Source organism: Columba livia, chromosome 3, assembly GCF_036013475.1.
Source record: "Columba livia isolate bColLiv1 breed racing homer chromosome 3, bColLiv1.pat.W.v2, whole genome shotgun sequence".
Classification (NCBI taxonomy): Eukaryota; Metazoa; Chordata; class Aves; order Columbiformes; family Columbidae; genus Columba; species Columba livia.
The window spans coordinates 96,418,506-96,438,067 of NC_088604.1; the positions used below are offsets into that span (position 1 = coordinate 96,418,506).

Genomic DNA, 19,562 nt, shown 5'->3' on the forward strand with positions numbered 1-19,562 from the left:
GACCCTGGAAGCATAAATTTCTGTTGCACTGATAGAGAGCAGATGGAAATCTGAGGAAACAATCTGAAATGCTTATGACCAAAACAGTCACGTCATGCTTCTCTACTGATAACACCCAAGATACAAAACAACAGCAACAAAAGGGCGAGCCAGAAGTTCTAAAGAGCAACTTAAAACCCCCTTCTTGATCTTATAAGCACATACTCAACAGGTGAGAAAGCACACCAAGGCAACCGTAATGTATAAAATAGTTTATTACTATAATAAATAAAATTAAACTTTTTTTTACAAATATTATTTGTGCTTGTTTAAAAATGTTGAATAGGGATATCGTTAATGTAGGTGGCTGCATTTGTAACTGAAACATTCCCAGACAGTGCATATATATATATGCACATACATACACACACTGTCTATCTATTGGCAGCTCCTTTGCTGACCACAAAAATAGTATCTATTCGTTCTCTTTTTCTAGTCATGCTTCATTGAACAAAGTGACAAATGCAAAGAAAAAGAACCAAGAATATTTGGTGGATTTCTGAAAGGATAAAAACAAGTGAAGTACATTGAAAAGCGCCAAAGCAACTGCATTAACCGCATATCAATAAAGTGTCCGTGCAGTGGTGGCTAAATATTGAAACGCAGACAGGTCTCCAACAGATGTACAAATATCGATTGTATGTAGGTGCAATAATCTAACACATTCATTAGAAAACTTGGTATTTCTTTATGTAGCAGTTCATCCTGATACAAGATTATTGAACTTCTTTCATCTACAGCTAAAATGATTCTTTTTCTATGTTAGTGGTCACAGATTCAGTGGGAAGAAGAAAAAAACCATGAGCCTTTCAGAACAGTTAGTGAAAACCCCAAACTGTTTTGTTAACATTAGGTATTTAGATCGAGTTACAGAGATGTTCTGGGATTACACGTCAAATATGTTTACACAACACTCAACAATCAGCTTGAAACAAATTACACTTGCAGATAAATCCACATTAGCTTTGTCGAACTGTAAAAAAAAAGTCTCTGAAACAAACACGCGATATGACAGGTTGGCTCCCTGATATACAAAAGTGTTCAGACAATAGTTACATCTCTTTGTTTTATGAGGGGAGAGGGCTATTGGAGTAATCCTTTATCCTAATAAGAAGGCAATAAGTGGAGAAAGAAATGTGATTACCAGCAAGTGATTACCATTAGATTTAGAAAGCTAATCAAAGTGCTTCATCTTCAGGCAACACTGTAAATACTACAGAACATTAAGAAGGAAGGAGAACGGAATCACAGTTTGAATTATATCACTTATGAAAGGGTCTTAAGGCTAAATGTTGGATATATCTTATTGCAAAAAGCTTTATATTTATTTAATTGAATCAATGCTTGCCACAACAATGTGGTCAAAATTATGTCAGATTGGAGGATACAGTAACCTACTGTGCCTCACCTCAAGTTTCTGGAGCTTCCCCTGCACGGGTCTCTCTCTGAAAGGTTTGTCTCAATGAAACAGAATGCAGCTGAAACACAGACTTTGTTATTGCAAATACACCCACAGGAGACTATGTGGAAATGAAGAATTCAGTAGAACACGCTTTTCACCACCTAACACCAGGCCAAGAAAGCAGAGGTGCAGCGACCACGTGTTACGCTGCCTGTGAGAAGAAGGGTAGGCTCAGCACCTTTGAGACAGCCCCTGGTACCAGGAAAAAGAAATCCATTTATTCCACCGTCTCTCTTGCAGGAGAAGCCACGAGAAGCACCACCAGGGCAGCTTCGCCACAGAGAAACTGTGAGCAAAAAATAGCAGCCTGCGAGCCTTATTCCCTCCGATTACGACACAGCATTTTTCCAATTTCACATGTATTTCTGTTTCCTGACCATCACAACACTTACCAGATCTTCCCTCAGTCACAATATTTGCCGGAGTAACAGTATAAAATTGAGGCCAACTAGAGAAATCAAAAGTCATGGCCTTAACAGTTCAACAGTTAACAAACAAGATAGTAACTAGGACATTCGGTGGATGTCTACCAGGAAGATTGACGCTCCCTTCGTGAACTGGAATCATTAAATGAGGGATGTGCTTTTACATAACAAAAATGCAATCCATAGACTTATCTATACATAGATATTATATATATCTGTGTGTATGTACACGCATCTGCACAAGTGTAATCATACACGTTGTTTATATAGTAAAGACAAATCATGTATTAAATTCTTTCACAGACTGGTTAAGAGTGATTGAAAATATATCACCAGATATTCACAGTAAATATCTTGTTCGGTTCATTAAAGTGAAGTACTGTAGAAGCAGAATATCACCTTCGAAGCTGTTAAACAGGGTGTTCGCTGGGGTTCAGGGCAGCACTGTGAAAGAGATTTAAAGCAAGAATGGTGTTTTTAAAAGTATACATAATAACAGACAGAAGTAAATATATCTGAACATGGTAGGGGTGAGGGTCAGGTTTTGCTTTTTTAATCCTGTGCTGCGTCTCAGTGGTCTTTCCAACAGTTTAAGAATTAACTTATAAAAGTCCATGTTGTCCCAAATCTTAACCCAGGCTCTTTCTCTCAACTACCTGCTTTTGACTGAAATCTAATTCAATCTTATGGTAAAAATGGAATACAGCATCTCCTTTAGATTAATGTAGGTTACTTAGCAAGTTGTTAAACGGCAGAAGCACTATGCCAGAACACAGTTAAAACAGGCTTGTTGCCTTTTATTTGCTCTCATGGTATGTACAGACATTTGCTTGTTAAGGGGCAGAGTCTCATGTTCAGAGATCATTCATTTCTCAGGTGGAAGACAATTTAAGTGAAAAGCCTTAACCAACATGTAGAGAGAAACTCAAAAAAATAAAAAAAAGAACAGGTGACAAATAAAATGGAAGAACAAGTGACAATTATGGTGGGCACGCACACCGTCCAGCCCTAGGCATCTAAGTGTAAGGCTTAATGGAGACAGACAGATTTGTAACACGGGTGCTTTCAACCACTCTCCAAAGTAGATGTCCTGCATCTGTGGAGCCTGGGCACCACAGCATGAGTCCAAATTAGTCCAAGGTTCAAAGGAGGGACGAGTCCCATAGCAGGCAAGATTTTGCTCATTTTACCCACTCAGTAGCCCAGGGAATCCAGAGACCAAAGCTCATACTGATAGTATATTATTAAAAATTCTTTTACAACATATACGGGTTATTTAGGGATGATGCGGTCTCCCACAACTGGTTTTAGTGCCTGCCAGTTCATAAAATCGTAATAAAACTGGTCTAATCTCAGTTACAGCTGTGCAAATCTGAATGACACTGACCGCTCTCAGTGCTGACCTGGAGCAGACACCCTGAAGGTGTCGTAAAGAGCAGAGCTGCTCCGAGTTTCATGACTGTAACAAAATCAAATTTGGCCATAATCTTCAAAGACATTACATTTTAAGCGTGATTCAGGAGTATATGACAATCTTTGAAGGCTTTACAAAGAGATTATAAATGGCTTTATAAGCCATCACAAAAGCCTTATAAAAGCCTGAAGAAAGGACTTGTGCTGCACCCACCCACTGTCACACCGGGTGTGCATGGGTACGGTGTCATACTGAATGTCAGGCTACACAAGGAGTAACCCCAACAAATGGGGGCTTGGGTTCTTTCAGTCACTGGTGTGGCCAATAAAGGGGCTTCCAGGGCTGACCCTGCTGTGACACCAGAATAAGCCTTAACATATCCCTGAGGGCACATAAAAATACAACTAAGAAACATCAGCTCAGTATCAGCAGCAAAGGGTCAGGGAACCTGCAACCGCACATTTTGTTTTATATCTGTACTGCAGTGCTGGAGATATTAGGCACATACTTTGGAGAATATAAACATTTCCTCCCTCATCCACCTGGGATAAGCTAATTTCCATGTTTACCCAATTGCAGGTAGGTGGGTGACACTTTCACAAAGTGCTAAGTTCATCGAGACTTGCAGCATCTCAAAAATATTATGAAGAAAACCTAGTATGAGGAATTTGCCTGGATTAGGAAACTGGCTCCAAGTCAGTCTCTAAAAACTTGCTGGAACTTTTGGGCATCAATTAAAAATCCTTGTATTTTAGTACACCTCTGTTTTACTTAAGCATAATTTCACTATCTGCTGAATTTACTGACTGAGGAGGCTAGGAAGAAAAAGGAAAGGAAAAAAAGCATTCAGCGGTTTCTAAAAGAAACCATTCTTATATGGATTCCTTATGGCAATTGTGCCATAGCTATTACAGGTAACTGTTGTCACTTGAAGTGATCAATGCAGCAAACACACAGGGTGACTTTGGTCAATGAGAGCCTTCCTCAGTACTGCACGTCTGCAGTGCGGAACTGTAAAACACACCAGTTACCACTGGAGAAACCTAAACATGGAACCAGAAATAAATTAAAGAAATGGCACCTGTGTTTCAGAGCAAGTCACCTCCCTACTGCTTTTTCTTGCAGGAGGGAAAAGGTAACTCACAGATTTGATCCCGAGAGCTGTTTCTCGGGAATATTTCATAATCTGTGGGCACTACCATATCGAACCAAGTGTCCTGGTTTTGTTAAAAAACAAGTTTCTCTTTCAGTGAATTTTCCTGTCAGCTAAAGTCTTCTTACTAACTACACTTCCCTGAAAGCCAGATACATGTTTTGGTAGACATAGCAATGGTATGCAAGGTCGCTAAATTGATAAGGATGGATGCACATCCCACGAGAGGGGCAACAAGAAGTAGTGAACTGAAACTGACCAACTAAGTATTCCATCCCATTCACTTGATACTTCATATAAAAGTGGGAGATCATGAGGATCTCGTCCCTTTTCCTTATGGCCGACATTAGGAGAGGACCTTGCGAGTCGTCCCTGCGAACTGAGGCCTAGTGACAGACTGAATCCAGCTCCAGTTGGCTGCAGAGTCCAGTCCAGGACTTCGGGTGCTGGCCCTACATCTGCCGGGACTTTCAAGATTAGTTTTGCATATTTTGTATTATTTTCTCTAATTTTATTAGTAGCATTAGTAAAACATTCTTAATTTTTCCAACTCTCTTCTCTCTGTCCTTCTTTCCCTCCCAATCGCTTGTCCTTAGTGGGAAGGGGGGAGAGGGAGGGGCTAGAGGGGGCGAGAGGGGGTTAACAATACATCTGCCATGGTTTTATTGTCATCCTGCAATCAAACCTTGACACCAAGCCAATCCTAAACCATTTGCCTGCGGACGTGAGCGGGTGGCTTGGCGCAGCACGGCCTCACCACCGTGCCGGTTCATCAGGGGACCTCGCACTGCCCCAGGGATGTCTGACACAGTTCTGCATTGCAGCGTGCAAGCATCAGGCCATCACACACCCTTTCCAATAGTTTTTGCTTTCTTTTGTTTTGTTTTCCTTGCCTTTTCCTTACTTAATATGAACAAAAATCTTCCCCCACAACCATATGTTTTTTGTAAATGACTTTGTACCATAGAAAAAGAATGAACTTTAACTACTCCCACAGTGTGTTAAGACCTATTGCCATTAAAAATGAAAATCCAATAAAGTTTGCCCCATGCTTCTGAGCTCTAACCTACCGTTAAATAGTGAGCATACCAGATCAGTGGAGAGAATATACTGTGCATATACATCTATATCCCAAGGTGATGACCAAAGCCATGATACCAGCTAGGCCACCCTACCTAACGACTAACGAAGAACAGTTTTGGTAAAGTGCTTCAATCTTCCTCCAAAAAAGTCATGAAACTATAGGTTTTGGAAACATCTCCTTCTTTAAGAAGTAGATCGTTTTGTTTCCTTGCTACAATAGCACTTGTATACAGTAAGCACTGTATTTCTACCTCTACTTCCATTTGTTTACTGGCTAGATCAGATCCGGAACAAGACATCTGGATGCAGAGGAAAATGCCACAATATAAAATCTTCAAAAGTTCTGGGAAAGCCTTTGGCCACAATGAACAGTATCAAAAGAGAAACTTCTGCATAATAGTTTAACAAGAACTAAAAGAGCAGATTCATGGCAAAAACAGGACACAAATGCCACAGTATATTTTCATGGGAGGCAAATCTGCAGGACCCGTTACTGATGTGGTGCAGTGGGCTGTGCTCAGGTACACTGCACACCCAACCCTCTGTCCTCCAGCAGCTGGAGTTAAAAGCAAAAGTAACACGATTCTAAGACATTAGAAACACAAGTTTTTGAAAACCAGTGTCCTTAACTCATTGAATGAGAATGTGGAAGATCCCACTTATTAACAGACCTGAAATACTGTGGCTATTAGTGAGGACGTTGCTAAATATGATTGCTTTAGCAATATGTCAGTTTGCAATTAAAGGATACAATTTTTTCAACTTTTTAGCCCTTCCTTGACTACCCAAAAATAGGTTCGGTACATGTTGAAATGACATACATGTCTCCTACTGCTCTTTCTTATTACAGATACATCAAAATATACTGTGACATTTAACATGCTGTATAGGTGACTGAGACAGTGACAACAGCAGCAGCAAACAAAACCCAAAATCAATGCTGAAAACATAAGCACCCTGGCAAGTGCTTATTCATAGGCAAAACCCAAGCTAGCATGGTAAGGCATGCTCCAAAAACCTCAGAGGTCACCTGGGACTCACGGGGACGGCTACTGCTGTCAGAACTCTCATTCCAACATTCCAAGGGAGAGAGAGGGAGTGGGGAGAATGGGCACCAACAGAGAAAAGAAAAACTTTAGAAACTGTACCCTTGCTGTCAAAAAGGCTTCAGAGTCAGCTGCCATCTTGACATGAGGTTGCAATTCCTGTTACCGTACCTTTCTAGACAAAGGGAACATGCTTAGAGAACTGGTCCCTCACTCATTTTCAAGAAAGATTAAATTTAAAATGTTAGGGGGCTGTTTGTTTGTTTCTCTGTTTGTTTGCTTTTAAAAAGAAACACCTCAGCTAGCTCCAAACATGTCTTTTTCTGATTCTGGAGACTGTGGCCTTGATATTTCAAACAACTCCTGTGGCGACTGGGAGCTTCTTCTTGAGGTTAATATCCTAAGTATCTCAGCCAGCTGTTTTTCTATATTGGTCATTTTTGTGTTTAAAGCCTTGATGTCCTCTTTCAACTCATGTTTCACTTCTAGCATGGTGGCCTGAAGAGTCTGTTCTGGGATGGGATAAAAGGAATGCTTGACCTCGGTGAGGACCGGGCTGTGGTCCTGCGGGCTTCTTGTCTCCCCAACGTTATCCAAGCGCAAGTCACTTTTTGTAATGCCACTATCGCAAGAGTCTGTCTTCTTCAGGGTAGCTTCTCCCGAAGCTTTAGTTCTCTCTGGTAAAGTCTCCATGGACTCTGCTTTAGAGACCTTGTTCCAGTCTTCAGCTTTCCCACAGGCATCTTTGAATTTGGCCCAGCCTTTTCGTCGGGGGTATTCCCCTGGCACCTTGCACCCTGCGTAGTCTGATGTGGGGGCCTGCAGCTTTGCCTGGTCAGAGGCCCCAGAGGTTGAAGCGGGCTGGTACGACACAGGGGTGGCCGGGCTCTCTCGTACGGTCACGACGCTGGCTTTGACCACGGAGCGGGTGGAGGAGTGCTCGCCCAAAACGTTGCCCTTCTCCACGTCCAGGTCATCCGGATCTCTGCCCCTCTCTGCCGCCAGCCGCGCTTCCTTCTGCTGCCTGAACCTCTGGAACAGCCGGCGGACCGGGTGGTCCGGGGGCAAGATCAGAGGTGCTTCGTTCTTCCTCTTCATCCTCTCCTCTTCTTCACGTTTGACATCACTGATTTTCCGGAACACAATCTAGAGGGGGAAAAAGATTTCACTCTGTGATTAACTGCACATTTGTTAAGGAAGGCAGGGCTGGGGCCGGGGGGGGGGTGGTGAAATTGCAGAGAAAGAATTATTTGGAAGAATTTATTTAAACTGACAAATGCACAACCTCTGCACATTTATAGCAACATTTTCAAGTGTCTGATCTTGTATGGAACATGGATTACTTCATTATTTAAGAGAATACACCATCTGTCTTATAAAACCAGAAAGAAAAAAAAGAAGAAAAAGATTTCTCTATTTCTGAGAGGTCAGCAAGGCATTGCCACTGTAAATATAACGATCCCGGGAAGTTACTTCTTCTATTTTGTGTTAAAAGTGACTTCTTATATTTCTTTTCCTGACTCTACAGTTTAGCACTAAGTTTCTCATATGATCAAGAGCCACTCCCGTGCCTTACAGCAGCCTCATCCAAGAGCTCTCTCACTACATGTCAGGCAGAACATCTGATATTATGTTAGTGCAGCTTGGCAACTAATGGGGTCAGTACAGCAGAGCCTACTCTGGACTCTATGACACCAGTCTGCAGAGTGCTTCTTGCCCTCCTCTCCCTTCCAGAAGCAACTCGCAGTTTGGAGATGAGGAAAAGCTCAAGTCAGTCCCACAGTCAGGGGACAGTGGGGAATGGGCTCTGAGAGACACAGGGAAGCTGTTTGTGGCTTGATTATTACAGAAGCTTGAGAACCAGTAAGGAGTCTGGTTTGAAAATGGGAGGCCCCCTAAACTAAAGTTTTCAACATAGAGTATTCCATGTGTAGTCTCCAGCTTCTACTGAATTCTAATACCTAATCTCTTTAGCTGCTTCTGGGAAAATCCACTCAAAGTCCTTACACTCCAATGCAGAAATAACTCTTAGATTCAAATTTAGGAAATGTGCAAATAAATCCACCCCTCTGTTGCAGACAGATTTAAATTAAACTAAACATAATAAGCACTGCCTCACTGGCACACACAACATGCACGTTTCTCCCGTCTCCAATACTTCTTGACATTTTTGTCATTGTAAAGCAGGGAAAAAAAACATCTTAACGCTGGGTCTTTGGAAGGAAGAAGTTGTCAGACTTGGCAGTATTTCCCAAATACAAAAGAATAAAATTAGCAGGAAGGATATTTTATTTCCAAGCTACAATTAGGAAACTAAATGTGAGACAAGAATAAGAAAACAGGGTACTTGACAGCAGTTTTTTTTCCCCCCAGGAAACTCAGTCTGCAGTGAGCTCAGTATAAAGCAGAAAAAGCAGCGTAATCCTTAGAAGTGAAAGAATAGCACTTACTCACTGGGAAGGGAGAATCAACACAATGCTCCAGGCTAATGGCTTCCCACACGCTGGCAGCTCCCTGCTTTAATTGAAGGAGGAGTGTCAGCCCAGCATGAAGGCAATGCCAGGCTGGGTCTCGGGGGTCACTGCAGCCGCAGGCTGAGGCTGGTGCCGGTGGCACAAAACCCCAGCAAATCGAGGCAACTAGAAGTCAGGTCAGTTTGTCTCTGCAAACTTCTGTGTCCCCAAGCCATCCCTCTCCTGCAGTTTACACGTTTGGTGCTGGTGTGGACACCCAGGTCCCGTATGGCCCTGTGCCAGGCGGTCACGCAGTTAACAGGGCTCATAGCACTTTGCAGAGAGAATCACAGAACAGTTTGGGTTGAAAGGGACCTGCAAAGCTCATCTAGTCAAACCTCCCTGCAACAAGCAAGGACATCTTCAACCAGATCAGGTTGCTCAGAGCCCTGTCCAGCCAGGCCCTGAATGTCTCCAGGGATGGGGCATCTACCACCGCTCTGAGCAACCTGGGCCAGTGTTTTACCACCCTCACTGTAAACCATTTCTTCCTCATGTCTAGTCTGAATCTCCCCTCTTTTAGTTTAAAACCATTACACCTTGTCCTGTCCTAGCAGGCCCTGCTAAGAAGTCTGTCCCCATCCTTCTTATAGACCCTTTAAAGTACTGAAAGGCCGCAATAAGGTCTGTTTAAATGAGCATGTCTTTGTACATGAGCAGCCTCAGCCTGACCTGTGGATATGGGCTGTGTGTTTTCCTGGAGCGCTCAGAAGGGACGTATGACTGGGTGCTGCAATGGTCACCCTTACAGGGGTCACCAGGGAAAGCATCTGGGTGCTGGAAAGAGTGAGAGGCCAGGCTGTTTCATAGAGCCCTTGTCTAGTCCAACCCCAGCTCCACACAGCCCGCTCAGCACCTTGTCGGGCAGGCACTGGAGTACCCCTCACTATTTAATGGCTGGCTTTTGTAACACAAAGGGGTAAGCTATTTGACAGAAGTTGCCCTTGATTACAGCACCATACAGATGAGAGGACAATTGAGCAAGCCTTAAGCAATAAATTATTAACAGCCTAGCCCAGCATATACTTGTACTAGCCATCGCATCTCATGCAGATGGTAGCATCACCTCTGTGCTGGAGTACAAGAGAAGCAGATTTACCAGCAAACACAAAAAGGTGAGCACTGAGAGACACTGACAGTAACGCTCATCTCCCCACAGCCAGCACTGTGTTCTGTTGTGCTGTCCAGAGGAGCTCTGTTGATGCTAAGCCCAACAGCAGCTGGAAGAGCTGCCACCAGCTTTCTCACTGCCTGTCTGTCAGCTTTGGAGTCCTGAATGTACCTTCTCTCCTTTGCCTTCAGGAGATCAGACTGCAACAGAAACAGGAACATATGCAGAGAAAGCAAATACATACATACTGCCTTTGTCACTGGTAACTGGTACCAGACTAACAAGACCTCTAATTTTCATTTTCCACACGAGTCCTTACCCCAGCTACACCACAGCAGCAATCACCTGCGTGAATGCCGAAGTGCAATCCTCAGGTCTCCTGTTCTCTTCAACATCTTTTATACATATACATTTATGTGACAAGCTGCACTCATGCGGTGCAAATCAAACCTACGCACATTTGCCAGAGAACATAGCCTCTGACTCTTGGGTTGCCTGCTTTTAACTAACTCCTAAGACACTGGATAAATACCTGTCAGAGAGCGACTTGTCTTTGGGAAGCCCAGGCAAAGCTGTCACTGGTTTCCTTTTGGCAAGCTTGCAAAATGCCATATTTTCTCAAGACAGCTCCATATTTATGTATTAAGCAAAAGTGTCATAACTATGCAAAGCTTGGCAGTAATTGAAAAGACTTTACATATATGCATTTTGAAATCTTTTTTGTTGCTGTCTTTTTTAAGAAAAAATGCAAGTCCTTACAGATGAAAATACAAATAACTGTTTTAAATGGACTGTTTTCTTACAATTGTTGATGAAAAAGCCATTTAAGTGGTTAAACAGCTTCAGCAGCATCCAAGGTATCCAGAAAATGTGTTTGTTATGCTGATGTACGTATACCTGCTCCCACAAGCAGTAAGAGCAAAGAGGGAAAGAAAATAGGTTTTATTTGTCATAAGGAATATAAATCTGCACCTACACAGCAATTTTCATGTGGAATTTGATAGGGCTATAAGTACGGATGTTAATCAAAGTTAAACCCCAAAAAATTACAGCAAAGACCCTAAAATGGTTTTTAGAGCAGTTCCTTTTTATCCAGCTCTCCAATCATTCATTTTTGTCCAGGAAGGGATAGCGCTTTTAACCCTGAAAATCTCCTAGCCTGTGTGTTATACGCCACGCAAACACAGAGGTCCTCTACTTTACAGGCTATGTAGTTTTCCCTAACATCATATGCTTCAAAACCCAAGCACACAGAAAAAAAATCTAGTGAGAGCATTTTAACAGTATGTGGATATGACAGTATGGACAAAGAACCTGAACTGAGATGAAATAATGAGAATTTAAACACCAGGGCTAAAAGTGCATACTTCACACATCCACTCTCAAGCCTTGTTTCATAATTTTATTTTTACTAAAAGGATGCTGAATCTTGTAGCTCCACAAGAAAATCCCCCAAGCTACCAGAAATGTGAGCACTGTGGGGGTATGCATGTAGATTTGCCAAAAATTTGAAAAATAGCTGTGTTAGCACAGATTACTGCAACTGTATTTAAGCATTTAACTGAGGCATGCAGCTATGATGATTCAATGACAATTTTATTTTTGGACAGTGCACTCAGAGAAGTGGAGAAATGTGCTGCCAGGTTGGGGTGCACTCCTGCACCCCTATGTCCCACTGTCCTGTGGCAGCACACAGCCTGTGGCCACGCTTCCTCCTGTGCACGAGCTGTGCCCAAGGAAGAAAGATGGGGTTACACCCAGCACATTTCCCTTCCTCTCTATTAACGAGTTGTGAAGGTGACACAGTGTCTGGTAAGTTTGGGGGAAAGCCTCTGCCTCTTTTTAATCTTCAAAGAGTTCTCAAGCTGTATTTGTAGAATCAATGCCTTTCAAGTCAAGATTTCTCTTTGGTTGTCAAATGTGGAATTCCCAGCAACTGTTACTTGGAATTTCCAGTGCTGAGCACTGAAACCCAAGCACCATTTAAATAATGCAACATGGACATTTTTCATTAATATGACTTCCATGATTTCTTTATGATCAGGCCAGAAGATCAGACTGCAATGTGACTCCTAGCATAAGGCAGGCCATAGGATGACTCTGAAGGAGCATTCCCTGACAGGAATCTTGTTGCAACTGGATTGCACCTTTTAGAAAAACATCCAGTTTGATGGTGATAAAGAATCCATCATCACATCTTGATAAAAGATTCCTGCAATTTTTTCTTCAAGACTGAGTTTGTCTGTCATTAGTGACATTTCTGTTCCTTGCTCCCTCAGACACTTAAAAATTCACTTTTAGAAACTGATTCTAGAGACTTACGTTTAAAAATCTCTACAGAAGCATTACAGCTAGTCAGTTACTACTATGAAGGGTTTAGACAATAATGTTTTACTGAAATGAAACAGGCAAAGTTCACACCTTTAGAATTTTAACTCAATTTAGCACTAAGCTTCCTGATTATAATTCTTTGGAGATGTTTGAAAGATTTTCTACCTTCCACCATCTTTAACTCCAATAGGCAGTGTTCAGTGCTTAAATTCTCACACTTACTCAGATCTAGAATGTGTCGTTCATTTACCTAAATACAAGGTTCCTTTTAAAAAGTCAAGTAAATTAACTAATCCTACAATGAGTCTTCCAGCTGTTTCCCTCTGCCAGCTCACTGCTACTCACTGCTCTTCCCATGTCACTACCTGCACTGAGCTGATGTTTCTCTAGAACTATCTAACCTCGTTCTGTATTGGTTTTCCTGAGCAGTATCAAGAGGGAAATGGGCACAGGGATACTCATGTTGTTTCATGAAGACATTTCAGAGAACTATGCTAAACTGTCCATTAAAACTGAAGACTGCCTTGCAACAAGATAAAAAAAGGCTATGTGCTCAACAACAGTGCCATCTCATCTGACCAGATGCAAATATAGATGCAGTAATTCAAGTGCCTACTTCCTTTACACAAAAACGGGGGTAGAGGCATGAAGGATATGACATGGCTTTAACAGGGTAGACAGGGATTGATTATACGGTGTCTTATACAATACAAAATCTACAGCATCAAATGACAGCAGGAGGATTCACATATAAACCAAACGCAAGTTCAGGGTTCTTCAACTGAATGTATTAGACGCATGGAAGATATTAATAAAGGATGTTGTGAATGCAAAAAGTCTGCATGGATTCAATAGACCAGGCAAGTACTTGGTAGAGAAAGCCATTGAGGGCAACCAAACAGACAAAACTGGTATCCTGCTTAGTTGGAAGCTGCAAACATATTTGTAATAACTGCCACGTAGGAAAGTTTTGTTCTTATTGCCTCCCTAAGCCATCCCTAGGCAATCCTAAATCTGGAACTGCTGCCTCACTCACTACTGAGGAAAAGCTCCTGAGGCAGGTCATAGAAGAAGTGCCAGAAGGAAAAACATCAGAAGAAAATATAATAAAGGCTCAAAGGTCTGAGCCTTAAATATCTGAGCAGGCTGTTCACCTATTTCAGGCAAAGGTTTACTCTCATTGCACCCTTCACTTACATATAGGGAGATTAAGGGCCAATGAACTGCTAGTATGTACTACTAAGTAGATTTGACATCACTTTGGAACTTGCTCGGGTTCAGATGAAACAACTAAAAATGGAGTGTTGTTGTGGTACAAATGGATGACCACTTGGTGCCCATGGGGAATTAAGAAGTCCACTGTCTCTAGCTACTCTTGTAATGAACAGCCCACTGAGGGGTTTCACCATCTCTGAACTGTTGGTAGCCCCCAAAACACACTAGAACGATGCTGCCTGATGAACCTTAGCCAGGCATGTTCTTTAACACTTTGCACCCTCCTGGGAAAGCAACCAACAGAAGGGTGAGGCAGAAGTAATGTATTAGCAACCATATTCTGGTCCTGATGTTTTCTGGTTGTAAATGCAACCACTGTGCCAACACTGTGTGAGACAGTCTTAAAGATCAGGGGATGCTTCTTTTAAAACGTGAATATGTTGAAAACTTCATGTCAAATGCTAAAAAAGACCTGCCTCCATCTGAAGTGGAAAGGATCTTTTGGTCTTATGCAAAACCATAGAAATTTATTTTCAACTTTGATTTGTAAGAACTGATCCAAGAGCCACAGGAATAGATAGAAATAAGGATTTCATCATGTTTTGATTCAGACTGTCATCATGGCATTACTATTTTAAGGCTTTTAGCGACAAAACTGCTGCTATTATTAGCTCCCAAGCTTGCCTTCTTTCCACCTCTACAGCATGCACAAATACTGCAAGATTTGGCAGGTCTTCCTCGGTGTTAACAGCAAGTAGCATGGCAGCATTTTTCTCTGATGCTTAATAATTCTCTTTCACAGATACAGAAACATTCAGAAAGTCTGGAAGAGCCAGATATCATAAACCATTAAAAGCTTAAAATTACTTCATACGGTGCTCACAGAAAATGGACTTAAGTGTGAGGAAAAGAATCAAAAAAGGCATTTATTAGTACACAGTCCATCTAGCATCTGCCAAGAAATGATGAAAATATCTTCAGGCTGATGTTAGTCCAATGAAAATTGGATCAAATCTTTTTTTATTTTTCTTTCTTTAAAGAAGAAAGCAAGAGAAAAAGAAAAGGCTTGACAATAAAAATGCTTTTGAGATTGATGTTAAAGAAACTAAAGCTGCATGTGATCAACATAGTCTATAATGGTGAAGAATCCCTATAGGAGTGTATTAGCAGGTGTCAGGGGAAAATGGAGAAAGGAGACTACATGTTTTGCAATTACATGGCATGGCTTGTCAGAAAGGAGGGAATTATTGGACCTACCTTCTCACAAAATATAGGATCAACAGTGCAGAATTGTGAAGCTTCCCACCAAAATCTCCAATGGGTTTCACTTCCATTATCTATTACTATAGATAATTCCTGGGTCAAATGCTAGTCCCAGTTCCACTTCTGGGATGTCAAGGTGTGGACGTTTGAGAAGGTATATAATTACATAGGCCACACTTATACGAGGCGAGAGTGCAGATCCCATTACACACTTCAAGTTTCTAGGCACAATCCTCAAAGTCCACATACCTGTTAAAAGGCTGGTGCAAATTACCCAGTCTATAGTCCCATGTTGTTTGGCTTTGACCCTTGGTTTCTCCAAATGATTTCTGCATAGGACTTAGGGTCACACAAAAAAAATCACAAGTCTGCAATAATGCTGCAGGTGTAAGTTCTCTCTAGGTATACTGGCTACAACAGCAAAGTTTGGTTTCTGCTTCTGAAGAGGAACAGTTTTCTTCCCAGTTAATGGCACATCCCTCCAGGGCACTCCCAAACCTTTCTAGTTTTGAGTAATAGTCTGAGAACTAAAAGCAAAATAAGATTTGGAAGGTTCTGGCAGGGGTGCTGGTATCAGGAACCCTCAGGTGTACCTGGGACACACACAGCTCGAGAGCCAATGTATGGACAAGCACAGAAGTCCTTGTCCTGTAGGGAGTCAACCCAGCCCTTCAGACAGAGCAGAACCTGCTTACTTTCCAGTCATCTGTGCAAGACTGGCTCATAAGTGTTTAGAACAAACAGGATTTCATAATCTAATGAGCATCCACGTTATCCAGATGAATAGAGGTAACAAGGTTTTTAGTGTGTACAGAGTAACATCTGGGCTAACTGCTACTGTCATGAGCAGCACTGGCTTCAACAGTACTGAAGCTCTTCTATGTGACAGCATATTTTGTAGCCTAATTACAAATTCCAGAAATACTGACTTGAATATCAGTGTTTAATCATGTCACTATTATTTATTTAGAAGTTCTGCACAACTCAAGACTCTATTCCTTTGTCTCAAACTCCTCATCCTAATTCATGTTTACAGGCTATGCTACTGTTGAGAGAAAACAAAAAAGATTTTACAAAAATACTATGGAAAATAAGACAAAATTATATGTCCAGAGCAATTAGTAGAACTAATATACAAAGCTTGCCTGATCTACAACAGGCTCACTAGCAAATTTGGAGGCATGAAGAGATGCCTATTCCCCAAAATAGGCTCTAAAACATAGTCAATGGTAAACTTACACAAGCACACAAAACTAAAAACCACACCATTGATGCTGGTCAGACATCCACAACTATAGCACATTATAGCTCATTTATCTTCACTAGCATATACGAAGAATAAAAGAATAATATCAAAACACACAAAAATATATATTACTAAAGAACCACTGGAACTTCATTATTTTTGAGAGGAAAAAGAGCTGTTACAAATGAATACTTAACATGTAGGTAAGGGCTTTGGGGAAATGATGCCAGATCTGAGTGTGGAAATGTTTTACCACCTGAGAACTGCTGTGTCCATCAAAACGTGAAATGCTATGTAGGAACTTCTTGTTTGTGGTAAATGAGGAGAAACGAATGTTTCTGCTTTCTGCCTGCCAAGTGTCAGCATCTTCTAGCAGCAGCATCTATAAAATACTATTTTCATGTTTGTTTGTTTGTTTGTTTTTTCCTTTTTAGCACATGGGTTGTTTTTGTATCTCTGTACAGACATCAGACACAGAAACAGCTCATGTAGACTTATATTTTACTCCAGATCAACGTAATACCCTCATTCTTGGGCAGACAACACTGCTTAAAAAATTGCTTTAAGGAGAGAAATTACATATTAGAGAGCAGTGTAGGGGAAAGGAACCTGGGGGTCTTGGTGGACAGCAGGATGACCATGAGCCAGCACTGTGCCCTTGTGGCCAGGAAGGCCAATGGCATCCTGGGGTGTATTACAAGGGGAGTGGTTAGTAGATCGAGAGAGGTCCTCCTTCCCCTCTACTCTGCCCTGGTGAGACCACATCTGGAATATTGTGTCCAGTTCTGGGCCCCTCAGTTCAAGAAGGACAGGGAACTGCTGGAGAGGGTCCAGCGTAGGGCAACGAAGATGATTAAGGGAGTGGAGCACCTCCCTTATGACGAAAGGCTGAGGGAGCTGGGTCTCTTTAGTTTGGAGGAGACTGAGGGGTGACCTTATTAATGTTTATAAATATATAAAGGGTGAGTGCCATGAGGATGGAGCCAGGCTCTTCTCGGTGGCAAACAATGATAGGACAAGGAGTAATGGGATCAAGCTGGAACACAAGAGGTTCCACTTAAATTTGAGAAAAAACTTCTTCTCAGTGAGGGTGCCAGAGCACTGGAACAGGCTGCCCAGGGAGGTTGTGGAGTCTCCTTCTCTGGAGACATTCAAAACCCGCCTGGACATGTTCCTGTGCGACCTCACCTAGGCGTTCCTGCTCCAGCAGGGGGATTGGACTGGATGATCTTTTGAGGTCCCTTCCAATCCCAAACATACTGTGATACTGTGAGTGCCCAAGGCACAGCAGGAACTTAGCTCTCTGTCACCTAAATTACAACTGTACAAATGTTGTACAATCTGTACAATATGCCTTCTCAAGACTCAGAGCCTGCTTCCCCAAGCTCCCTGTGCCTTGCTGCCATTTACCAAGCGTTTCCTGAAAGAAATCAGGCAATGTGTGTGAGTCAAGAATTTGGGATTTCCTCCCTCCTGCTAATTCAGAGACTATTTCCCTTGAGATCTGAAATAGATGCAGAGGTTGTAGAGCTCAAGAAAGCAATGATGTGTTGAGATAATAGTTAAATAGTATATTTTGTTGTCAGTGATAACCTTTTAGACACTAGCTTGCTTTGCTGTTAAGATAATTTCCTCTTGGCAAATGTCTTTCTTTCATGCATTTTTTTTTTCCTGCTTTCATTTATCTGCTTTCTGTCATTAGGTTTATAGTGACTGACAGGTATTTTACTTTCCAAGAAGGTACCAAATGTATTTTCAAATGTATTCAAATCAATCAGGCACCATCAGTCCCAAGAGCTGAGGAGTCATTCAGCTCCCTTTGAATGCCCACTCACAAACCCATCCACCCAAACACAATGCTCAGTGTCCCTGATGTACAAGGCTTGTGCATCTCCTGAAATTATAAATGGGGAATTACATTAAACTCAGCTAAAGTTCCTTGTATAAATTACCTAAGATAGCATGAACTCTTCCTTACGTGTCTCTCTCTGAGTTAACAGGCTTAAAGTTCAGCTATAATATTGAAGAAAAACAAACTAACCTGCAACTTTGCATAAAAAGAGAATAAATCTTCTACCAGACAGTATGGCCGCTCAGCCATGCACACCCAAATGCCCAGTGCCACTCAGCTGGTCTGTCTTTTCCCTGACCAAGAGCACTACTTGGGTAACATTACACAAGAAGGAAACAAACTGTTATTAACTGAATGAAAATCAGCAATAAAAAGTACACTGCTTGCTGTTTCCCAAAGCAGCTGTCAGATCTCTTCAGCCCTAACTAACAGCCACGAGTTTAAAGCCTTGAAGGGAAGAAACAGTCGACAGTAGCGAGTCATCTCAGATCTTCTCATTACAAGGAGCTCCTCTTAGCTAGCAGGTGCTGGGAATAGGTCTCTGCCAGTTTGCTGCAGTCCAGTTCCAGCTGGTGATAAGTGATGGCCCTGTCTTCCTTGTCAAGTGTCAAAACTGAGAGCTGTCTCCCGTCTGCTAAATGCGCACGTGAGTGAATTAAAATAGGCAAGAACTGACAGATCTCTCCAACTAACTCCACTGAGAATCCTCTAGAGCTGTACTTTCTGATTTTTTTGCAGGTATTTCTATTCTGTAAAAGCAGACACTTAGGTTCTGTGGCAAATACAGACTGCAGTACTGACAGAGGCAGATGCTTTCTATCCTATCAGTGTATTTCATTCACACATCCCCAAGGGTTTTCCCGCAATTCCTCAATCCTCCATATATGACCAAAGCCACTACTTTTATTTATTATTCACATAGCAGCAATGCTTAAGGTTGTATTAGTCTTTCTGCTTATACACATACACACACAGAGCAACATGCCATTATTCAATGAGGTAAAATGGCCTGTTTATGGGAAGATATCAGAGGCTTAGCACATATTGCAATGACTGATGTCAGCCACACAAATATTCTTGAGCAGTTTGAAATGTAACTTGTGCATGATATCTCTTTCTGCTATGACTGGTAAAGGTTCACCCTTACAAGTTTCAGAAGAGAGATCCTGAATACAATTTGTCAAAAGAGTCATGATTTGAAACACACTTGACTTAAACATTTCTGAAACTCTCCAGAAGATAACAGCTGCTGTAGAAGAGGAAAACCAGGATCATTAAGCACAAGTGTATTGTTTCCACACAAGCAGATTGATGCACTAATTTTAAAAATACTTATGATCATGTGTATGTAATGCAAAAATCACAAATTTAAATCTGGGTATTGAAAACCGCTGCATGCCGATGTCTGT

General features: G+C 41.8%; 1 protein-coding gene across 2 annotated transcripts in view; it reads right to left on the reverse strand.

Annotated features, from left to right (window-relative positions):
* Nucleotides 1–236: 236 nt before the first annotated feature.
* KCNH1 (potassium voltage-gated channel subfamily H member 1) overlaps nt 237–19,562 on the reverse strand; it is a 187,399-nt gene continuing 168,073 nt past the window's right edge. The window contains exons 11-12 of one of the 2 annotated variants that reach the window (XR_010471603.1): nt 6,725–7,768; nt 237–2,370 (exon numbers count right to left, since the gene is read on the reverse strand). Coding sequence is in view for 1 of the 2 variants with exons in the window: in XM_065058372.1 (XP_064914444.1) it covers nt 6,920–7,768 (849 nt within the window). In the remaining variant the exon portion in view is untranslated. Of the gene's footprint in view, nt 7,769–19,562 lie in introns of both variants that reach the window. The other variant, XM_065058372.1, reaches the window with a different exon arrangement.